Source organism: Triplophysa dalaica, chromosome 3 (genome assembly GCF_015846415.1).
Source record: "Triplophysa dalaica isolate WHDGS20190420 chromosome 3, ASM1584641v1, whole genome shotgun sequence".
In the NCBI taxonomy this organism is placed as follows: domain Eukaryota; kingdom Metazoa; phylum Chordata; class Actinopteri; order Cypriniformes; family Nemacheilidae; genus Triplophysa; species Triplophysa dalaica.
This window is the reverse complement of record NC_079544.1, coordinates 28,533,731-28,558,888: the sequence shown is the minus strand read 5'-3', so window position 1 is coordinate 28,558,888 and position 25,158 is coordinate 28,533,731. Positions and strand designations below refer to the sequence as shown.

Sequence of the window (25,158 nt, the reverse complement as noted above, 5' to 3'; positions counted from 1 at the left end):
GCCCCGGAAGGGAGTAGTGGGAACTTTTTAGGGCACGCATCCGGGCCTGGGTCTCAAGATAACGTGAGAGTTTCCAGAGCTGAATTTAAGGCAATCCGGGGACACGGAGGATGCTCGCAGGTCCACTACGCTCTTGAAGGAAGCGAGCGCCATCAGGAGGGCCGTCTTACTCGGTTGAGGAAGATCGGAACCTCCGAGGGGCTCTTGGGGGACCCAGAGGCCCCCCAGGACCACTATAGGGTCCCAAGAGGGTATGGAGAGGAGATGAGGTGGATTCCGCCCTCTCGCGCCCCTTATGAACCTGGTGACCAGGTCGTGTCATCCTAGAAACTTTCCATCAACTGAGTCGCCATGAGTGGCGATAGCGACTACATACACATTCAGTGTGGAGGGGAGATGTTAGTCTCCGGTCTCGTAAGAAGGACAACACAATCTTCTCGTCCCATCTAGAGACCAGACATGGGTGTTCCAGAGGTCTGATCTGGGATGCCAGAACGTGTCCTTCTGATGAGAGAGCGCGTCGGCTGTCCAGTTCAGTTTGCCCGGGGTGTGTGTGGCCCCCAGGGTACAGGTCACCTGTTGACTCCACCGGAGGAGGCGTCGAGCAAGTTGTGATGGCAGCTGTGAGCGAACGCCACCCTGATGATCCGATGTACGCTACAGCTGTAGTGCTGTCCTCAGACCAGCATGTGCTTGTCCCGCACGAGAGGCCGCAGCCTGCTCAGTGCAAGTAGCACAGCCCACAACTCTAGGCAATTGATATGCCAGGAGGGAATACGTCCAAGCCCCGCCTGCATGCCCGTTACACACTGCACCGCACGCCTGCAGGGAGGCGTCCGTCGTCACCACGACTTGCCTCGTAACCTGCCCAGAGGGACCTTAGTCCATCGAAAAGTCATGGAAGACCAGGGGTTATGGTGCGTCGGCAGCAGGGCGTCATCACCATGCGCCTGCTGCCGGTGTGCCACGCTCTCCTCAGAACTCGACTCTGAAGCCAGTGTTGGAGTGGTCTCATGTGCATCAACCCGAGGGGTATTACCCCGCGAGGACGCCATGTATCCCATGAGCCTTTGAATTGTTTCAGGGGGACTGCTGTCTCACTGAAATGTTCCAGGCAGTTCAACACCGGCTGGGCGCGAGAAAGAGGATGCTCTGCACTGGGGAGAGCTTGCCCTTCTCTCGGTTGACCAGGAGTCCCAATCGATCTAGTTGCCGGAGCACCAGGTCCCTTTGTGTACATAACAGATCTCGCGAGTGTGCCAAGATAGGCCAGTCGTTGAGATAGTTTAGTACCCGCACACCTTCCTCCCTTCAGGGAGAAAGGGCGGCTTCCATGATCTTCGTGAAGACAGGGACAGACCGAAAGGGAGGATCCTTTAGGTCGATTGCCATGAACCAATCCTGACTCCTGATGGATGTAAGGACGCGCCTCTGCGTGAGCATCTTGAACGGCAGCTTGTGAAGGTGCTTTGTTCAAGGTACGCAGACCTATGGCGCATCCCGCCGTCTTTCTTGGGAATGATGAAGTGTGGGTTGTAACCCACTGAACATTTTGGTTTTGAGGGATGAACTCGATGCCTGTTTTGCCAGAAGGGTGTTGACCCTTTACCCGAAGTATGTAGGCATCCCTGCCTCTGACAGAGGGAGAGGTGATGTCCCGATACTTGGGAGAGTCTCTGGCAAACTGGATCGAGTAACCAAGACGGACCGTCTACAGAGGGGAATGGCTGGCGGAGCTAACCATGTCGCGGGGGGGACCCCGCAGTGAAGGTTGGCTCTGCTTACTTACCTGCCTGGCGGGACAGCTGCACGCACTGTCGGTTTGAGAGTGGTAGTATCTGTCGTGTGTGTACGACCCTACGCCTCGCCAGGGCGTGAGGTCGGGTTTGCCGGGCACAGTCCAGTGGAGTGTGCGATCGGCTAGAAGGAACACCCAGGGGAAACAGAAAACTCTCTTTGTGAGTAAGTGGGCGCCAGGCCCTGAAAAGGGTGCGGCTTTGATGGCTAAACAGGAGCCGTCCCGTCCCGTACCGACCGATCAGAGCCGTAGCTGTGAAGGACGTGCCCGATGTTGTTCTCCCTGGGGTCTTCCCGTCAGTATCACTTCTCGCGAGAAGGTTGCTGACGGGGTGGAGGTTTCCCCTCGACCTCCGCTTCCGGGGTGCCGCCAGTGGGGGCACAGGAACCGGAGCCGATGTCGAAGGGGTCCTGGGCTGCCGGGAAGCAGACATCACGCGAGATCATCGGTGGCCGTAGCCGCCGATGTCACGGCCCGGGTTGCAGACGAAATGGTTTCTGGTAACCGTAGGAAGACAGCCACCCGTGACCGTAACTTCTGAATGACAATCTGCCTGCAGTGCGGGCAAGATGTGTCAACGAACGCTGCTTTAGCGTGCTGGACGCCCAGACACCTAATGCAGTGATCGTGTCCATCTCCCTCCTCGATGAGGGTGCCCACTTTTCCCATAGACTTTTGGAAGATCACAAAAAATAAGCTCTGTGATTGATAAAGGTTTATGATGTTCACATGTTTTGTCAATCAAAGATTATCTTTACGAATGAACACCACATTTGTTACTTTTGAAGTCGAAATAGAATCGGAAGAAGTAAAAAGCTAACACGATGCTATAAACAGACAACACTTAAGGTCGCTTGATATCAATGTCACCAACACCAAACCTCCGACAACTCATTCAAACTTTCTTCCCCATAGTGGGAAAAAAACAATAGTTAAACTGTCCGAAAACTGTCAAAATGTCGTCTTTTGTGTTCAACAGAACAAAAAAAAGCTAAAGTAATTTCTCCTGCTATGGGAATCAATGGGGGTTAAGATCTGTTGAGATCTGTTGAGAACCAGTGGTGGTCTCGTAGGCAAAGAGCAGAGATTTGAACTTGATGCCAAAGTAACTCACTGTAGAGAGGAGTGACGAATGTCTCTTCAGTTTATTGAAGACCGCTCTTACTGCTGCATTCTGGATCATCTGTGGTGCTTTGGTTGTGCACACTGGAAGTCCAGCCAGTAGAGCATTGCAACAGTCCAGTCTGGACAGGACAAGAGCCTGGACTACGTGTTCAAGAGACAGGTTACCCAGAAATAAAACATCCGTCATCATTTACCCTCAGATTGTTCTAAACCTGTATAAATTTCTTACATTGTGTTTAGCTTGTTCTGCAAAACACAAAGAAACATATTTGTAAGAATGTTGGTAGTCTAACAGATATCTTCACCCTTTGACCACATTTATTTTTCCTCGAATAGCAGGAAATGGTGGATGAGATCCAGTGGCGGACTGGCCATCTGAAGAAGCTGGAGTTTTCCTGATGGGCCGGCCCACTGTTAGGATATCAAGAAATGTAATATTTTCTTTTGCCCACTTGTTATAGTTGTGATTTCTGTGCCCTAGCCTAGCAGCGGTAATAGCACCTGTCAATGTTACTAAGTTGACCAATCAACAACGGTTAACAGATTCTTGCCATTCAAATTACAGAGGCCAAGCAGAACTTGAGCCAATCACACTGAATTCGAGAGACGTTTCAGCCAATTAAATTGAAGAAAACAGAACTTCGGCAGGCAAACGCTAACAGAACCCAAGCTCAAATTCAGTTTCAATGATGACTGTGTAGTAGTGGGATATGGAAAGTCAAACATAACAAAGACAACTGTTTAACAATAAAGAAGATAAATGGTCAGATTTTAGGGATCGTAATTACTTAACCTTTGTGGATTCTGCTGTTTCAAATGAAAACTTACATATTATAAGATGTGTAATGCAGGGCCGGATCCAGGCATGGGCAGGGGGGGGGCTGAGCCCACCTAAACGTCTGTATTTGACACCCAATGAAAATAAAAAAAATAACACCAAAAATTGCAGTATTTTTCTTTTGGCTGGAAGCAACACTACTATTCACTCACATAGCGGCTTGAGTTTGTAACAGAGAAGAGTGCTACATGCTATGGTGGAAGCAAAATACTGTGCAAAGGAATTTATGCGCACCGCACGCTTGCTTTGAGTTTATAATAAACAGCATGTAAAAGTGATTGTGCAGTAAAGTCTGATTACTTTATAATAACGGGAGTTTTGCGGTCTTATTTTGTGCTGTTAACAAACAGCTATTATTGGGTCGCAAGAGGTTAGATTTTAACCTGTTGATCGTCAGTAATGACTGAAAGCTCCCGTTTCAGAAATAATTCTGCCTACCTCCGTCTCAAACACCCCATCCTGCAGATGGTAGCGAAACCCTGTGCAAAATAGTTTAGTTTAGGCACGCTAAGCACTCATGGACATCATGAACAAGCAGCAAAAATGATGTACGGTTTATTGTGCAGTGTAATAAGATTCCTTCATTAAAACGAGTTTTTGCAAAATTAAACAGTGTCAGTGATTGTTCAGTGAAGGGGATTGTTCTTAGCCCACTTTATAGGCTTATGTCCACTTTACATAACCCTTTTACTAATGCGTAATCAGTAAAATACTACATAAAAGGCAATAATCAACAACAACTATTTTTGTTTTAATCTCTCAGTGATTGTTTTTTAAAAATCATTTAAATCCTGCATGTATTGCAGTCATATATTGCAGTGTTTATTGAATTCCAACAAAAGCAAACAAGAATGAGAGTCAGCATTAAAAAAATCAGGGTTATTTCATTCCATTGCCTTCCATTTTCTACCGCTTATCCGAACTACCTCGGGTCACGGGGAGCCTGCGCCTATCTCAGGAGTCATCGGGCATCAAGGCAGGATAAACCCTGGCTGGAGAGCCAACCCAGTGATGCCGACAATTTGACTTTAAATGTTCATTAAAATGGAAAAGATAGTGTTTGACCCCAGAGCAGCTCTTTTTGTTATTCATGACACTCAAATCTATCAGGTGTGTTCCTAGAAGTACCTTGGCATCTACATTGATAACATGCTTACATGGCAGGTCCATGTTGATACTAAACTCCAACAAAGATTGACGTTTTTATGAGAAGATTAAGACATGGTGTCAAGGGAAAAAACGATGACTTTGTGTTATCGGGCTGTTCTGGAGAGTCTTATCAGAAACGGGATTCAAGCCTGGGGTGGTGACCTTTCTGCACAATCACAAAAAAATACTTTCTTGCACTGTCCAGACTGCCATAGAAACCATGGGGTGGAATGAATACCCATCACTCCAAACATTATATGAGCAGAGGTGCACACAGGATACTGGCTGGGACCTTTAGTGCCTAAATGTCAACTGAAGCGGTTTAAAAGTTATTTTGTGCCCGTCTCCATTAGAATGTTGAATAGCAGGGAAAAGGCCAAGGATTGGTTCTTGTTTGCAATACTCATCTTATTGTTTTATCTTCCTATTCTTATGTGCTGTTGGTTATTGATATCTACTGCTGGTCCTCTGGCTTATTAATGCATTTATGATGATCCTTTTAACTGTGTAGTATCTACAACCAAGGTGCTTTACAATCCATCAAAACAAAAAACCAACAAAACAATTCTAATTAACACAGCCTGAGAAATGACAGCATAGAGATAAGTAAACAAAGTCCAACTAATTACAATTAAAAGCCAACGAGAAAAGATGGGTTTTGATTTAAAGTCATGCCTTGTAAGAGCCAATCTAACATGAACCGGCAGGTTATTCCAGAGTCTCGGTGCAGCAATAGCAAAGACCCAATCTCCTCTCGTTTTTAATTTAGTATGAGGGACATTTAAAGACCTCTGGCTATATAACCTAAGTGATCTTCCAGGATTATGAATGGAGCAGACAGGAGCGAACCCATTCATAGCTTTGAAAACCAGCAGCAGAATTTAAAAATCAATTTGTGAACTGATAGTCAATACAAAGATTTTAGTACTGGAGTAATGTGGTCTCGTTCACTCACACCAGTAAGGACTCTAGCACCCACAGTTTGTACGATTCGGAGCCGATTTAAAGCTGTTTGATTAAAATCCAAATAGATGGAGTTACAATAGCCAAGCTCTGTTAAGATAAAAGCATGGATAATCCTTTCACAGTCCTTAAAAGAGAGAAATGGTTTTACCTTAGCTAAGACTCTGAGGTGGAAAAACAGTTTTTTACTTCAGTTTTGATATGTTTATCAAGTTTGAATGCATTGTCAAGATTGGCAAAAATATTCTTCACTAGTGCTTTAACACTAAAGTGTGATCAATTATGTCGAATGCTGCGCTCAGATCCTGCTAACAGGATTTATACCACAGATTGAGCCGAGTCGAGAGTCATAAAATATCATTCTCAACTTTTTTTCGTGAAACCCGATTGAAACACTTAAAAAATATTGTTATTAAGCAGGAATCTCTGTAGGTGACATTCTATTTTCCCTGAAATCTCTCACATAAACGAGAGATTAGAACCTGGCCTTCAGTGGGACAATACTGTCAAATCTAATGAGGGCTTTTTAAGAAGTGGCCTGACAATGACATCCTTCATTTCATCTGAAACTGTTCATAATCTTAAGGATAGTCGGCCCAATAACATCTTGTGTGCTTGAAAAAGAACGGGGGAAGAATGTCAAATAGCGAACCAGAAGGTTTTAGCTGGCTCACAGTGACTTGAATATCAGATAGAGTTACAGGCTCAAACTGACTCAAGATGGTAGTGCAGAATGGGAGGAAAGAGGAACTTGACTATATCTCTCATCTTATCCACAAAAAATGTAAGAAATTGGTCGCACATGACTTGTGACACTGGGGAAGAGATTGATTTCACGAAAGATGAGCTTCTGCCACCATCTACAGGTGAATATTTAAACTGCAGCAAATCATAACATACAGCTGAGAGTTTGGTCATAGAATGCAGTTGTCTTAGTTTAATAGATGTGTTCTTAGTTTAATAGATGACAGGTCTCATGACTTCACTATTTGATCATCTTCAGTGTAGTCAGTCTTTGTGTTAGGAGATATAATAAAGTGACACGGAATAAGCTTTCACTGTTATACTGATGATACTCAACTTTATATATATTCCTCAAATGCATAGTCGATATAAAAAACTGGATGAGTAACAATTTCTTATTACTGAACTTGGACAAAACAGAAGTGTTACTTACTGGACCGAAAACCGCCGTACGTAACAACCAAGAATACTGCTTAACTATTGACGGATGAGATCTTGCTTATTACCTATAAAGCCCTACATGATTTAGCTCCGCATTATTTGAGCGAACTTCTATTGTATTACAATCCTCCACGTGCATTACGCTCTCAGGCATCCTGTCAGTTGGTAATACCTAGAATTCAAAAATCAAGTGCAGGTGGTAGATCCTTTTCCTATTTATTTATAGTCCGTTTAATATCTGACCTGTGTTTCTCTCTCCTTTATCTTAAATGTGTGCTTTCACTGTGAGTGCATGTCTGTCTGTCTGTGTGTTTGTGTGTGTGTGTGTGTGTGCGCGCGTGCTTGTCAGTGTGTCCGTCCGTGTATGTGTGTGTGTCTATGTTGATGTGTGTTAGTACGTGTGCATATTGTGTGTGTGGAGTGTTTGTATGTGGGTATGTCTGTCTTTTGTGTTTTCACCTTTTTCTTGTTTTTACAGGTATATGACTTTAGTTTTTCTCATAGTCAATATGTCTCCTGTACAGCTGCTTTGTAACAATGGAAATTGTAAAAAGCGCTATATAAATAAAGTTGAGTGAGTTGAGTTGAGTGTTGAATTTAGAGATATGTTTAGTCGTCATTTTCTCCAGCACTCACCCAGAGATGATCCGATGAACAGCACTGCAGGAGTTCACGTCTATTCTGAGCTCTTATTGACTCATTTTACTTCATTCATTTATTTCAAACAATTTTTTTTTAAACACTTTAGAGTTTGCACAACTCTTCGAAAGCAAATCATTTTGGACATAAATGCAAATGCTTTTGATGAAAAGATTTGTAAAAACACAAGAACACATATTTTCTGCTTTGCTTACAAACAACTGATTGACTATGTAAATAATGACACGCTTCAGATCCTCTCGGTGTTGTATTCTTTAATTTATTTCATTTCATACATATGAAGAAGGTACAGTACATCAAGCCATAGTCAAAAATACAAGAGGGAGTGCATCCCATTTAAATAACTTATTATACCACATTTCAAATCAAAGGACACATTTCCAGCATTCATACAATCCAAAGTGTGTCTGAATGATTAATCCTCAGATGAAGAATCACTGTTGAAGATGTCTCGAATCCACTATTCTTAAAGTCAGCGTTGAATACAAAAGTATATTTCATGATTGTTTCAATAATACTGACAGATGACGGAAAACGTTTCATGTGAGCTATCGTTCACGTGTTATAGCACATAACATGGTACATGACGTGTGTTATGCGCTGAAGTGTCATACTGTTGACATCCCAAACCCTATGGATGAGAAATAGTCCTACTGTTAAGTGTCAGATAATGATCACTACTGATAAAACACCTTCATCTACCTAAACACCTCAGTGTGTGTCTCCAGCTGTGTCTCATTGTGTTAGTACACACTAACATCACTTCAATCCCTCGACCCACAGATTCATATATATATCTGCACACTCACCAGCGTTCATGCATGCTTGACTTTACTAGTCCTGTAAGTGTCATCATTACTTAACATGAGTACAAGAAACAAACACGTCTAGATTCATTAACGCTTCAATATTACTGACAAGAGCCATACAGACTCACAAAAAAACTTACAAACACGACACAAACGGCTGGACTTATTGCCAAAGTATGGGAAAACGGCACTGGATTATTGTCTGGCATTCTAGATATCTGACACGCACACCACTGGCTAACTGAAGCATCTAAAGCGTTCAAGTTTAGATGAACTAGAACATCATTATCAGGCAGCGCGCCACGCACTCGTCCTGTGTGTTGTGTATAACAGGAACCATTCACCTTTAGCCTGTGAGATGCTCTGCCTCTGGTCCAAATATTCACCAGAAACTATTCACAACAACTAAAAGAAATATCTCCTTTCAGCATAAGGACTACAGTTAAAGAAAGAAAACCAGTGAGCGCTATAAGAGGAAACACAACAATAGTCAACTAGATTACACACAAATCACACACACACACACATCTCGTACGATGAGATATAGCTTGACCGGAAAACAAACCCATGCAAGAAAAAGTAATTTCATGACACCAGAAGAGCGCGTTCCAGTTAGACAGACGGAGTGAAGTGAAGTCAATCACAGGCACTGACACAAAACACCAAACTGACACCAGCACGACAGCAGAAATACACCAGAGAAACATGCAGCTTTACATTGAGTTCTTACATCACCCATACCACACACATGTTGTTTCACTGTTTACATGAGAAGCGGACACAAAGAGCAGTAACGGAGGATTACGGAGGAACCTGTCGGGTCGGGGAAGGTGGTGGCCGACGGCTACGTTTGAATGATCAGGAGGAAGAAAATACGAAGGCAAAGAGAAGAGAGGAGGGTGTGAAACGCATGAAGGGGTGAGAGACAAAAGAGACAATGTTAGTAAGTAGCTCAAAGGAATTTTCAGTTTGTGAGACATGTCTAGCTACACAAGCTTAATCTTAGTCAAGTTAGCTGAGGTTACTGTGTCTAGTAGCCTGAAGAGTAACTAGCGCTTGTTCACTGATGAACATCACAAAAAAGCAGACCATGTGCGATGTGAGTGCATGACATGATAAAACACAATACCTGGGAATGCTAGGGGGCGCTCTGTTGGGCCGACTGGGAACTTGTGGGCTGTCAGCGCTGTTATTTAAGGGCCCTAAAGGTCCTGGACGGGATGGAGGTGGAGGAGCTCCTCTACCGGCCGGCCTCTGACCCGCTGACATCCGGCGCGGGGCAGTAGGACTGGGTGGAGGAGACCTGCGGGATAAGCAGAAAGAACATTGTGAAAAAGCATTACCATTGAGCACTGAAAATACACTCCAGACTTTTATTCCATTCCAATGAATCTGCCGTTCTAAAGTCAGAGACATTTCCATCGTGTCTGCACAGGACCGCTTGTTCTTAACTGCTTTTTTGTGTCCCTTTGCACCGGATCCAGTGTGGACATAAATGATCATGGGTTCTAATGCGTTCTATTGTATTTTATTGCACAGCCCCTGTTGTTAGACCAATGGTTCTCAACATGGTCATGGTCGCCACCCCGTGACCTCTTTAAAGATCTAGTGCACCCCTATACTGTACAGGTAGGATAGATATGTGTTATAGTTAGATACAGTTTATGTGAGCTATATATATATATATAGAATTTGTGGGAAATATGAATGTTTCAATAAAGAAGCAGAAAATACCTGTATATAACAGGTTGATCTGAAGAGATCAGATTAGAAATTTAACAATCTACTGATAAAACAAATGAAACCCAAAAGAAACCATAACAGAAATTATAAATTCCATTAAAATACCATCATGAACCATTAGGTTTGTACATTAAAACCATTACAAACTTGTAGTGTGTTTTTGGCATTATTGCAAACGAATTAAACATCCCACTAATAGAATCTATCACATACCCGTAGACACTTATAGATTCAATAAAAACGTCTTGGTTACGGATGTAACCTCAGTAACCTTAGATGGAGGGAATGAGACGTTGTGTTGAACTGACAGATGGGGTTCACCCTTGAGAACCTAACCAACTTCGACTAGTTTAGAAAGGGCCAATGAAATTGGCGAATGAAATTTGCATGCCGGACTCTGCACCCGTATATCCGGGTATAAAAAGGAGATGGCGTGCTGCATTCATTCACCTTTAGTTCTGAGGAGCCTGAGAGCCTCTCATAACTGCTGCAGCGGTCGGCACGTGTTTGTGGCAAGAAGGACACAACTTCTTGTTCCCTACATCAGGAAACTGAGGTTAAATCTGTAACCAAGACGTTCCCTTTCTGTCGGTCTCTCGACGTTGTGTCGAACCGACAGATGGGGTTCCTATTGAAAACGCCACAACGCTGTGCCATATCACAATCTCTAGCAAAGCCACGGTGATTTGCCTGGGCTCGACAGATGTGAGCGCTTTCATAAAATTGTAATCTTCCAGTGGATAGGTAGGTAGAGGGTCTCAGAGCTTTTGAAAAGGTGGGAAGCCTCTCCCTTCGGTCCTCACGGGCAATGCCGTAAGGGCACTGGGTAAGTGCACTTCCTCGAATGGGGAACGCAGTACATAGACTACTTCCTACCATCGGGAGGAGTTCTAGTGGGGACACCCGCATGGTCTCACAGTCAGGGGAGAGCTCATGGGAAAAATATGTGAACTGAAGTAGTTAACCGCGAGGTGGAGGTCCACCTAGGGGAGGTCATGGGTTACCAAGTTGGGCACCAATCATGAGGATACATCAGACGGAACCACCCGACTGGGTGAGTTACAACATCCAATAGCACTAGGTACGGTTAGAGCTTTATCTGGATAGCTAAGAAAGGGGCAGGGCTGCTCTGCCTAGCCCACCTGCAGGGGGTGCTTGATTAGTGATGGATGGGATGCCTGTTATTCACCTCATGGGGGGAAGAAAGGAGGCTAAAAAACACACTGATTTCGCAGACATATGCCCTACCGGCTGAAGGCACTACATGTTGCCATGCAAGACACAGGCTGATACCGGTTCTATGCGGAAATTGTAATACCTCGCAAAGGTGTTGGGCATAGCCCAACCCGCAGCTCTGCAGATGTCTGCCAGAGAGGCACCCTGAGCCAGTGCCCACGAGGAGGCTATACCCACGGATGGACTGAGCTCTCACTAAGAGCGGGCAGGGGCAATCTTGAGATCGGTACGCCGCTGTGACAATGTCAACAATCCAGTGCAATACTCTCTGTTTGGAGACAGCCCTCCCCTTCTGCTGACCTCCAAAACACACAAGGAGCTGATCAGAGCTCCAGAAACTCTGCGTGCGGTCCAAGTAGAGGTGCAGTGGGCGTACTGGACACAACACAAATGGGGTTGGGTCTTCCTTCCTGGTGGGGAGCGTCTGCAAGTTCACCACCTGGTCCCGAAAGGGAGTGGAGGGAACTATGGGCACGTAGTCCGGCCGGGTGTCAGGATCACGAATGCTAGTATTTCCCCTACCCTCTTGATGGAAGCAAGCGCCATCAGAAGAACGGTCTTCATCGTTAAGTGAGGCCCGCCAGGACCACGTCAAGGTGTCGCCACTCTCCATGAGGCGTCAACTGACGAGAGAGTGTGTCGGCTGTCTGTTTCAGGTCGCCTAGGATGTATGTAGCTCTCAGGGAGCGGATCACCTGGTGACTCCACAGTAGGAGGCGTCGGGCGAGTCGTGTTAGCTCCTCTGAGCGAATGCCACTCTGATGGTTTGTACTTTATGGCGGCAGTGCTGTCCGACCAGACCAGCACGTGCTTGTCCTGCAAAAGAGGTTGTAGCCACTTCAGTGCAAGTAGCACAGCCAACAACTCTAGGCAATTGACATGCCAGTGCAGGCTGGGACCGGTCCAGCTTCCAGACACTGCGTACCCATTGCACACTGCACCCCAACCCTTCAGGGAGACGTCGGTCGTCACCACGACGCGCCTCGTAACCTGCCTGAGAGGGACCCCCGAGTTGAGTTGAGTTACATACCGAGAAAGAGGATGCTCTGCACAGGGGAGAGCTTGGTCTTTCCTCGTTGACCTGTAGTCCCAATCGATCTAGTCGGAGCACTTGGTCCCTGTGTGTACATAACAGATCTCGAGAGTGTGCCATGATAAGCCCGTCATCGAGATAGTTTAGTACCCACACACCACTCTCCCTGATATACTTCCACGATATTTGTAAAGACTCGCAGGGACAGGGACAGTCCGAAAGGGAGGACTCTGTACTGATATGCCTGACCCTATAAAGCGAACCGTAGGAACGGGTGATGACGAGGGACAATCGAGACATGAAAGCAAGCGTCCTTCAGGTCGATTGCCATGAACCAATTCTGACATCTGATAGATGCCAGGATGCGCCTCTGCGTGAGCATCCTGAACGGCAGCTTGTTCAGGTGCTTGTTCAGGGTACACAGATCTAGAAGGGGTCGCAACCCCCCGAAAATATTGGCTAGAGGGACAGCTCGATAGCCTTCGCCAGCAGGGTGGGGACCTCGGCCCATAGTACAGGAGCATCCCTGCCTCTGATCGAGGTTGAGAGGATGCCTCGAAACTTGAGAGGAGGTCTGGCGAATTGGATCGAGTAGCTGAGACGGATCGTTTGCCAAAGCCACCATGACGGTGATTTACCTGCCTGGTGATGCAGCTCAACGCACCGTCGATTTGAGAGTTTTGCTGAAGGCTGCTGAGTATACTCGATGTTGCTTCTCGCCATGACGCAACATCGGGTTGCTGAACACCATCGTGAAGAGGGTGAGAGCGGCTGTGAAAAACAGCTTGAAAGCCTCTGTCTGCTTCTATACTGTCGAGAAATGCTGCTCGACATAATCACCAAACAGCCTCACCTCACAAGATGGGTATGTCGAGAAGGCGGACCTTCTCGCCCTCACTCATCTGTGCAAGGTTAGGCCAGAGGTGTCACTTGGACCATAAGTCTGGACATCGTCCAGAGTACAGACGGCTATATTACCTGCGAGAGCCGCTCTGTGCAGTTTGTAGCCATGAGTTGTCCACAGGAGGAGGCAGTGGAGTGGAGATGGTGGTGCTGGAAATATCTCCAATGATGCCCAGAGCCTCTTTCAGAGCATGATGAGTGCGCAAAACCTCTTCCCTGCGCTGCACCTGCTCCTGCGACTCATCCATCAGAGCGTTCTGGTCTCCAGCCGAATAGAGCTGAGCCAAAAGCTCTGCGTTAATGAAGTCTTTCACCTTTAGAAGAGGAGATATCAGGGGTCAGTGGTGAACCTCAAGAGCAAGCTGACTGTGCATGTGCATCTATAGTTATAAGCATAAATGATTATGAAAACGTATTTACTCCTGTGTGAGCTAACCCTAACCCATTATATTTGCTAAACTAACACATGACCACAGTTAAAGTGTATCCCATTTTCCAAAGCCATGGGCGTGTTGTGGCATTCTAGCAAACTGAGTGACGCCAATGGAACGTTCCAAGATGGCCAAGATATTCTGTTCATGACAGGGATTGTAATCAGTTTGATGCTTCTGATGTTGGAGTAGTCTGTTGTCAGTTTGTCAAAGGCATGTCACTTTATTCCGTTCTACACTTGACTGTCATGTGTTAGAGCCAGCAGTCATTACTGCCATCTGCATAAGAACCTTTAAGTGTTTACACAACCAAAAGACTTTTACATTGTCTACTCCATCGTTGTTGTGTAAACCTACTCTAATATTAGAAATTATACAGTATATATAAGGAGGTCAATTGTTTATGAACATATTGCAATTGCTACCCTTAAAATATCATCATCATCATGGTCTCTGTAATCAGTTCTTTAAGAAAGCATGAATAATTTTATAAGGGACATCTGTTAACTCACATTATTGATCATGAGGTGCATAATGGATTTGGGCATAAGGTCACGGATGCATTTGCTAACAATGGCCATGTAGGAGTCCACCAGGCTACGGATGGTCTCCACTTTTCTCTCCAGCTGAGGATCCATGGAGAAGTTCTCGGATTGACCAGAACTTTCACTTTCCACCTGACAAAATAGTGAAGCAACAGAAAGTGACAAGAGTATTCTGTTGACAAAAGCAACAGCAACAGTGAACAGGTCATCAGTCCTGTCATCATCAGCGGTTCAGTAATCCCAAGAGTTACTCACAGAAGCCTTTTCTGGATAAACTCCGGCGCGCAGGAGCGATGCTCTCCAGCTGTCCACCTCCTCCAGAGTGTCACACGCCAACTCCAGAAACCGATTGTCCTTAAAAACATTTCTACAGGCCAGAAAACACAAACAGTCTTCTTCACGTGTACAGTACAGATGTTATGTTCATGAGTGAATCCTTCTTTTTGCATTGACTCATATTTCTGCTTGACTGAAATCTTTCACTCGTGCACATTTAGCTTCTTGCGTTAAAATAGTGTCTAAAGCACGAGCCAATGGGGTTGGAGTGAGAGCTTTGACAGAGCATATGAGTTGTTGAATGTACTTAACAGATACGGACTTCAGTGAAGGAACAAGCCAGCCTTTTGAGTCTGAACGAGAGATATCTCATTCGCACGCCAAACGAAAGGACCTGCTACTTCTGGTTCGTAACTGACATGAAGGATTATTGTCATGAAACACATGCAGAGAACCCAATACCTGGCAGCATTAGTGAACACAAAGACTTTTATTTAAATAATAACAAAAACACCCTTGATGGGGAAAACTAAACTCAAGCAGTATACAAAAACAAAGACTCCCCACAAAGGGGCTATATACAAAGGACAAGGTAAAACATGGCGGAGTGACAAGAACATGGACTAAACTACATTGGACAAGACTAAAGATAAACATTAAAATTAGGTACAAATAACTGGACTAAACTACACTGAACTCAAACAGCTCTCACCACATGAAACGGAATGAACCCTCACAGGACAGAAAACACGGGGGCAATAAATAAGGGATCAAATCAAGAGGGTTACTGAGCATGAGCCAATAGTGTCTTAGAGTGGGTCTGAGCTACTGAACGAACACGCCTTTTCACTCAACTACTCAGTCATCTGACATTTGAATCACACATCTCATTCTGTACGAGGAGCTGCTGACCGAATGAATTACAGAAAGCAAGTCAATCTCTCAATACAGCATGTGAGTCACTCTCGTTCACAACAACAACAGAATATAATATAATGTAGCATAATGTGTGCATGCTTGTGTGTGTGCTTCTCAAGCATGTGCGGCTCTTTGCAGAAACATTAAGGGTTGTTTTACCTCACGGTCTGACATATTACTTAGCGGTTTATTGATCCTTTCTTGTACTTATACAGTATTTGAGTGATTTTTGATCGATGTGGTGCGTTTAAATGAAAGGACCCTGATGTTTGTGAGAGTAACTGAATAAACTTTTCATTGTTGTATCTAAAAAACTAGACATCCTGCTAAACTTCTGTGGTAAAACAAGAGGTCGAGGTATGTTTGAGGAGGTAATCACTATGTCCCAAGAACGTCTAATGTTATGTCCTCAAAACAAATATGGGAATCACAAATATGTCGCTGGAACGAATATGATCCAGACCAAATATGTCCTCACAATGCAACGGTTTAGACCTCTCACAAGTAAAAGCTGTTTACTCTCGGTTTTAAAAGCCAACACCACTTCAGGTTCAGATACAATTTGATTGAATAACAGTGATCATTATTACATTGCACAAGTCACATGTCTGTACATGATTAGTTGTGAGCGGTAATAACTGACCTTGGAAACTGTGACTAGCCAATCAAAATCAAGTATTCCAGAGCGCCATGTTATAGATTTACTCCAATTTTATGATGAGCTGATGTGATTTCTGCATGTGTGCTCTTACCGTTGTTCTGTGTTGAAGATGGCAAACATGTGCTTGCTTGACATGAAGCTTTTCTCTACGTCTCGCACTTTGAGGTTATCCAACGGTAGCATGTATTTCTTCTCTTTCTCCTGTGTGATCCAAAAGACACAAAAGTGTTACAGAACAAAATCCAGTGGTCATTTTGACAGAAACCCTTGATTTAGTTTTAGTCATATTTCAGTCATCCCCATCATCTTAGTTTTAGTCAAATTTTTGTTGACGAAATATTACGATTATTTTAATTGACTAAATCTACATTACATTACTAAAATCTGACTTCTTTAACTAATTTACTGTTCCTTACAAATATTTTACTGTTTTGTCATCATTTACTTGACCTCAGAATGAAATTAAACCAGGTCATTGCCTTTATTTTTCAGAAAAGTTCAGTAACTATTGGATTTACATGGTTTGCACCCTAATCGAACCAGTGGAGTCAGTACCCGTCAGGTTTCCTATCCTAAATATGTTTTTTTTAATGACTATAACTTCTCTGAAGAGAGTTGGGGATTTGCAGGCCCTGTCAGTCTCGCCATCGTGCTTGGAATTTGCCCCTGGGCAAGTCAAAACCATTTTGTATCATCACACTAATTATCTTCTGAATGTTCCATTCTTCACCATGCATCTGGTTGTTCTTGAGGCCTTCTGCCCTCCACCGATCACGACACCGGAGAAAGAAAGGCTTGTGTCCAGTATGTGGTCCTGTGCCAGTGTCGTAAGTCGGAATAGCTTTTCATATGCTATGGGCGCCGCAACCAGGGTGTCAAATTGTGTCACATTGTGTGAGGGATGCTATTTCCCTGGCCTAGAAGGCGTGTGGTCAAGCTTCGCCTCTAGGAGTTAGGGCCCATTCAACCAGGGGGGTCTCATTTTCTATGGCTTTAGCATAGGGTGTCACCTTGCAGCAAGTGTGTGATGTGGCAGGCTGGTCATCTCCGCACACATTTGCCAGATTCTATAGCCTGGATGTCCAGGCTATCTGGGCTCACGTGTCCTTGAGTCAACATCCCAGGTTTGAGGCCTCTTTAATGTCTGTGCGCACACACTGTACAACCTTGGAAAGTTCAGACACTTCCAGTGGGGCGACGTTGGTATTCTTGTTCCAATAGCATTTTGAAACGCAGCATCGAGTGTAGCTTTTGATAGGGAACGTCTCTGGTTACTTGGCTGTTACCCTGTTCCCTGAAAAAGCGGGAAATAGATGATGCGCCTCAATGCCGCACTGTGGGTGTGCCCGAACGTGCTTTCAGACAAAGTTTGAACCCAAGGATATGTCCTTTTCATGTGTATTTAATTACGTCACCCACCGATGTTTGGCACACGTGCTTCACAACCTCTCTAAAAGAATGTTCCCATAGCATTTTGAAACGCAGCATCTTGTTCCTGTTTTTTCAGGGAACAGGGTTACACTCGACTTGATTTTGCCAAGTGGTTGATGTGCTCAGGACAAGATATTTTGTTGACCTAAGGACAACATTTTTATAAATAAAACCTAAACCCACACCAAACCCCAACCATAACTTACCCCTAAAATCAGAGGGAAATGATATATGAAAAACAATGGTCTAGAAGCACCTAATCCTGGTTGGAAGATTAACCTTAACATAAACTTTAAACCTATTTCTGAAATCTAATTGGTTGATTTAAATGTTGTCACAGGGTCAATATGATGTTGTCTTAAGGATATCAACCACTTGACAAAAACAGGAGAGCCACATGGTTACAGCCAAGTAAGCCAATATGTTATCCATGGCCCCAGTTACACTAGGATACTACAAAGAAGTTTTTTAATAATAATAATAATAATGCATTTTATTTCATGGCGCCTTTCAGAAAACCCAAGGTCACCTCACAGGCAATTTACAGGTAACTACATAGAACGAAACACAACAAGCAAACAGCAGATACATATAAAATGCATTAAAGTCTCAATAGATCATATTAAAAGGTTAAGAAAAAGCCTATTGAAAAAGATATGTCTTAAGACGCGTTTTAAAAGTCAATAAGCATTCGCTATTGCGAACATCAAGAGGAAGAGAGTTCCATTTTCAATTAAGTCAAAATGAAAATGAAAGAACTAGTACATGTCGTTCATGGTCTTGGGCTGATATCCTCTGTGTTGCAATATTGCATGTCTAATAGGTTCATATCCATGACTGTTTTCATTTCATTCTAACTGTTTTGGAAGTTAACATGTGTTTATCTGTTTCTGTCATTTAAAATATAATTAACGAACCCTTTATCTTTTGGCTTCATTCATTGTTGGCATACTCTCAAAGCTGGCAATGTTAACAAGTTATACATCGAAATAAATATCGTTACTGATCAATATGTAAAGAAAACAGTTTAGTTTACATTTTAGCCATATCATGCAGCTATAATAGTCCACAATGTATTAAAAAGTCAAACGGCGTGTGAACAAAGGGGTACTCCACACAGAGCTGTAATGCAGAACCCTCTGGAATCAAACCCAATCTCACCTCATCGTCTTTGAACCAGGACAGACTCTCAGCGGTCAGCACAAACCAGTACTCCTTCGCTCCTCCTTTCATGATGCTGATGTTGTTGATGGTCAACCAGCCCTTGCGAATCACCTGAACAATACAAACACCACACAACTCAGTCTCATTACACCTGAACACAGGATAGCAGGTGAAGGTGTGGAGGAGATCTGTAAGCACTGACAGTGATCTGAGGTGAAGTTCTTCTGCTGTTCACAAACACATTCAGTCATTTGCTGTGACATTAAAAAGCTCAAGAGGAAGGTGAACCATGACACAATATCCATATCACCGAAACGGCTCCGATTTTCCATTGAGTGCAGTGACGTGTGAGGTTAACCCATGCATGGTAATGTCTCAAGAGTATTAGACTTTAAGTGCATTTTTTAGCTTGGCTGTCTAAAAATCTCTTCAATTCTTGGCACATTATACATGCAGCATAGACAGATGAATTATTTTCAGCTGCTATATTAAAGACCGAACTTTCAATCTGTTCACACCTGATATTAACTTTTATCTCTGCTCATCTGATCATTTATTAATGTAAGGTATTAAAATGGCAGTACATTATAAGTACCATGATCTTTGTCTTACTAACGCGACACACAACCAACTGAGCTACAGCAGCCATGAACCCATTTAAACACATATTTATACACACATTTCAGCAGTACAGTGTTTGATAGGTACTAAGAATGCACAATATATTATCTCCCATATCAGTATTGGCCAATTAATGGTCATTTTCAATGTTAACGGTATCGGCCAATATAAAATCAGGCAGATATAATATAGACCATAAATTATGAATCTCTCCTTGGTGTTAAACCACTTCAGTTGCACATCTTCCAATGTTAAAGAATTATTGGTTATCGGCCAAAATGTACATTTCGGTGCATCCCGAGGGAGCACCCTGCAAGTGCACGTACAGTACAACAGAACTTATTCATACCATCTGTAAACAAATAAAATGAATGACGTGCAGATATCATTTCAAAGACCCAAGTGTTATCAACCTGACCCTTGTCAAAGGACAAACACACATATTGTCTCCTCATGACACCCTACATTAATGTGATTAATGGTTTTAGTTTGGTTATGTAATTAATCCTGTGGTTTGGATTGGTTTCGTGATGACGGTTTGTGGTTTATGAATCCTTTACGTACATTTTTGACATTCAAACGTTTGTTTGTGTTTAGCTGAAGAAATAATGTTATATGTTTCTGGAATAGTAGAAAAGGCAAGGGAATTCTCATTTTTAAGTTTGCCTCAATGGGGTAATTTCTTGAAAACCAGACCTTTCCATGCTAAAGTGCTAAAATCAGGTCTCTGGTGCATTTGCCAACTCAGAACATAAAAATGACAACCCACTCCCTTTCTGACGTAGGAAGCAGTTCTTATTATATTATCACCGCCTCTTTTATGAATGTGTCTGTAATACGATTCAGACATGGAAGGAAGGAGGCTGAAACCGGCAAACATTTAACAAAGTTTTAATATAGATAATAACAGCCGGCGGCCCCTCACGGACGACCGCCGGCGAACAAAACATAAATACAAAACACAAGAACATTCTCTTCGACGGTCCGGTCGCTCGTTCCTTTTATATGCTCCCAATCTCCTACGTGATTCGAGCCCGGTGTGCGCACAGCTGGCGCTCATTCACAATTACTCACCGGACTCGAACCACGGTCTCACCCCGCCTACTCTACTACAGTGTCCACCCATGGCGCCGCCGCCATTTTTGTTTTCACGTGTATTGAGTTCCGATTCCATAGCAAAAGTAAGCAAAGCTGAGCAAATCATGCTAACTGTTCTACTGTTGGCTGCACAGAACAACACAGAACACTGTTCCCAGCCTCACAGGAGGAGGGTTGGGTATCCAGAACCAGTTCCATTTTTTATGTATCGGGTATTCGATAGGACGTGCATTTTGGTTCTGTTTATCGATTCCTGACTTTTTCTTTCACTCGTGAACGGCAGTGAGCATTTTTGTCTGCAGGACCTGCGACAAGGACCTTATCTTATTACGAAAACGCGCAGTTCATTATCATCGGCGCTCAAAAGTTTGGTTAAACTTTGTGAAGAAAGATGACAGCATTGATAAATGCAATACGTGTGGTAAAGATATTTGGTGAAAGGGAGGAAGTACCTGACTCTTATATGATGAAACCCATCATTAATGTGAAGAAATGCACAGTGTTCCCTTTCTGTCGGTCTCTCGACGTTGTGTCGAGAACGACAGATGGGTTTCGCCCTTGAGAACCAATCAACTCTGACTACTATAGAAAAGGCCAATGAAATTTGGCAATGAAATTTGCATGCCGGGCTCCGCCCCCGGATATCCGGTATAAAAGGAAGCCGGCGTGCAGCATTCATTTACCTTTTTGTTCTTCAGAGCCTTAGCTCATGACTACGAACAGGACGTTGCCGGATCTACGACGTGTTGCAGCGGATCGTCCCTACCTGCAGTGACCTTCCCCTGGGCGTCTCGGCGGTTCCGGAGGTGTTAGAGATTTTTTCAAAAAAGTCATTTTCAGGACTGACTGAGCATTCTTCAGCGCGGCATGTCCCGCTGTTCTCTTGGGTGCGGCACCCTCATCGAGGAGGGCGATGGACACGATCGCCCGCACTAGGGGCAGATTGTCATTCAGAAGTTGTAGTCACGGGTGGCTGTTTTCCTACGGGACAAAGGCGGCGGCACTGGCCCTGGGTCAGACGATGTCCACGGTAGTGGTCCAGGAGAGACACCCCCGGCTATACCTTGTGCAGAAGAGTGACACCAAGGAAGTCCGCTTTCTTGATGCACCCATCTCGCAGGGTGGGTTGTTGGTAACACCGTCGAGGACTGCGCTCAGCAGTTTTTTGACGGTGAAGCAGACAGTGGCAATTAGCCACATTTTTTCACGCCGCGATCCCTCGTGACGTCTGCTTCCGTGCAACCCAGGACCCCTTCGACATCGGCTCTGGTTCCTGTGGCACCCCGGTAGCAGAGGTCGAGGGGGAAACCTCTACCCCGTCAGCAACCTTCTCGCGAGGAGGGACACTGAAGGGAAGACCCCAGGGAGAACAACATCGGGCCCGAACCTTCACAGCCACGGCTCTGATCGGTCGGTACGGGACGACTCCTGCCTCGTCACCAAAGCCGGGCCTTTTTCAGGGCCTGGCGCCCACTTAATCGCAGAGTTTTTTCCGTTCTCCCCGGGTGTACTTGCAGCCGATCGCACACTCCACTAGACTGTGCTCGGCTCGGTGAACAAAGCACCTTCACAAGCTGCCGTTCAGGGTGCTCACGCAGAGGCGCATCCTGACATCTATCAGGTGTCAGGATTGGTTCATGGCGATCGACCTGAAGGACGCTTACTTTTATGTCTCGATCCCCCTCGGGTTCCTAAGGAGCGCGAGAGGGCGGAATCCGCCTCATCTCCGCTCCATACCCTCTTTGACCCTAACGTGGGTCCAAGAGCCCTTCGGAGGTTCTGATCTTCCTCTCCTGAGTAAGACGGCCCCCCTGTTGGCGCTCAAGAGGGTAGGGGATCTCCGAGCATTCTCTTTGTCCCCGAATTGCCTTAAATTCGGCCCGGATTGCCTTCAATTCGGCCCTGGTAACTCTCACGTTATCCTGAGACCCAGGCCTGGATACGTGCCCAAAGTTCCCACTACTCCCTTTCGGGACCAAGTGGTGAACTTGCAGGAGTCCCCATTGGGGAGGAAGACCAAACCCCATCCGTGTTGTGTCCTGGACAGCACGCAGAGCTTCAGTAGCTCTGACCAGCTCCTTGTCTGTATTGGAGGACAGCAGAAATAATAATCTAATAAATGTAACTGCTTCTGATTATTCTTTAATGGAAGTGTTGTTTATTTCATTAATTGATGAATTGTCACAGTTAAAAGTTACAGCCTGACATTACTGGTTATAGCCTAAATGTGACAAGAATAAAAGATAAAAACAGTTTTCTTCAAGTATTTGGTATTTTTTTCTCTCCCCCAAAAAATATTGGAGTCGGAACAGAGAATCGATAAGAACCGGATTCGCTCAAATTAATACGATACCCAACCCTACACGGGAGACAAGAGAGCAATGGATTTATTTAGTTTTTAGTAAGAACAGGTGTTTTTTAAGTAAGACCTCAGGGACCTGCGGCAACTTCAGAGTAGATAAAATATCACTGTGACACATTTGTCCGTTCACTCATAGAATGCAATGTCTGTGGGCTTGTAAACATGCGACATGATTTTCCTGTGTAATTTTACTTCCACTTAGAGAGAACGTGACGTGTTTGTCTTGAGTATCTTCACTTCAGAAAACTGTGTATTAGTTTACCACCAAAGGTGCTGATTGTCCTTAGTCCGAGCTACATGCGTCGGGAGTCATTCAGCTGGAAACTGAGACTCTGCTCGCTTTCCTTAACCAAAGATTAGCGGCTCTCAGTGCACGTCAGAGGGCATAGAACACTTCTTTATAATCACTTATGACTCCCTACAAAAGGCCAGCCTTATATGCAGCCGTGCGAGCATTTACTGCTGATCAGATGGTTGTGTCCACCCATGGTTTCTGCTCGAAGAATGTTATATTGTGATAGCTAACTGCTACATCTGCAAACTCACTGATGTTAGCGGAACTAGATCAGAAGATGTCTTAATCTACGTTATATATTTTTACAGACACTTAGCATATCATGTAGCTTAGACCCGTGTCTGCTTGAGGCGGAATTTACACAAAAGTAACAAAGACCGACGTGAACTCACGAGGCAGGAAGAACGGACGGAGACAAGATGCAATAGCGGGAACAGGTATCTTACCAGTCAGCCATGTTTCAGACGGACAGAGAATATTCCATTCTCTCATGTCCTGTCTCATGTCATGAGGTCATTCATCTTGTTTTTAACTAGACATTGTTGAGTAGGATAATGGGCAGGACTGTGTGCTTTACCCCACAGCCTGTTGCAAATCCCAGCACGTTTGCCAGGGCGGTTCTTTCTCCTTCCATCTCATTGCCTTTGTTCATATTTGACCGGCGAAGAAAAAAGAGGTGGAACGGTAGATACATTGGATCGGTAGATAAAATGCTGCGGAACAGGTGAGCACAGTGATTCCCAATGTTTAAAAGTTTACTGCTTTCTTAGCTGATTAGTGCAAGTGTCTTATGTGCAGAAAGCAAGAATAAAAAAACAAAGAAAAAGCACAGTGTAGATTGAAAGACCAGGACAGCGAACGCATCTTTTGTATTAATAAACTATAACGACGAGGCATTGGAGTTGTATGAATCCATGTGCTGATGTTTAATTAAACAGAAATGCAAACAAGTCCAACACCTAATCCACAGTCATAAAACAATAAAACAGGCAAATGTCAAAATCAAAATAGACAGTCCAACCAGGTGAACAATCCAAGATAAATCAAAGAGATAAGACAGAAAACAAGGCGTGCAAGGTCATACACAGTAAGCAAACAATAGCAATGGAAAAAGACAATACTTCGCAAAAAGTCCATAGCTGTGTCCCAATTCAAGGGCTGTGTGCTTCGAAGGCTGCATTTCAAGAGCGAATGCGTCAGAGCAGCGCGACTGAAGGCTGTTAAGGCTGTCCCATCTCGAAGGCAGCTTCAAAAGCGACATTGTTTCTGTGGGCTGACAAGGCAACAACGAATGGATCCTTAACAGCCTCGGCTATCCCATTGTGTGCATGTAGTTAGCATAACTGTAGTTAAATTAAAGCATGTGATCTGCAGGAAACTGTCCCTATCTGTGTTTTGACATAATACATGATTTTGCTCATTCATATTATTAACGCATTATTGTGTTTTACATATGTACATTTCTAAGGTTGGTTAATTTGATATACTGTTGGGTAGTTTTAATCTTCATACACGGTTCATATTCTCTCAAATAAAATACACTTTTTAAGGTTACATGTCAGAAATGTCTCATGTGGCAGCCATGTTAATATGGCTGCCAAACAAGTTTGTGGAGAGGGAGCAGTACACAGTCAATACTCACAAGATGGCTCACTCTGCTGGCGTGGCATTTCATTAACACTGTTTATTATTTTACGTTAAACAACTATATTGAATGTTAAGATATAGAAACATATATTTTATTTAAGTAAATGTAGAACGGTAGTGTCAGGTTTCATACTGTGACAAAACATGAACCGAAGACATGACATATGGAGCATAAGAATCATGAAAGCAACCTAGGGCTGGCCGATATATATCAAGGTTCAGACTTATTATACATGTCTAAATCGATCGTGTTTTATGCACACCTCT

At 44.1% G+C, this 25,158-nt stretch overlaps 1 protein-coding gene across 2 annotated transcripts in view; it reads right to left on the bottom strand.

Annotated features, from left to right (window-relative positions):
- Positions 1-7,957: 7,957 nt before the first annotated feature.
- The window catches only part of dnm3b (dynamin 3b), a 38,293-nt gene continuing 21,092 nt past the window's right edge, over positions 7,958-25,158 (bottom strand). For both annotated transcript variants that reach the window (XM_056742690.1, XM_056742691.1), the window contains exons 15-21: positions 18,866-18,979; positions 16,365-16,474; positions 14,674-14,785; positions 14,386-14,550; positions 13,518-13,756; positions 9,657-9,830; positions 7,958-9,371 (exon numbers count right to left, since the gene is read on the bottom strand). In XM_056742690.1, the coding sequence (XP_056598668.1) occupies positions 9,329-9,371; positions 9,657-9,830; positions 13,518-13,756; positions 14,386-14,550; positions 14,674-14,785; positions 16,365-16,474; positions 18,866-18,979 (957 nt within the window). In that variant the 3' untranslated portion in view covers positions 7,958-9,328. The remainder of the gene's footprint in view (positions 9,372-9,656; positions 9,831-13,517; positions 13,757-14,385; positions 14,551-14,673; positions 14,786-16,364; positions 16,475-18,865; positions 18,980-25,158) is intronic.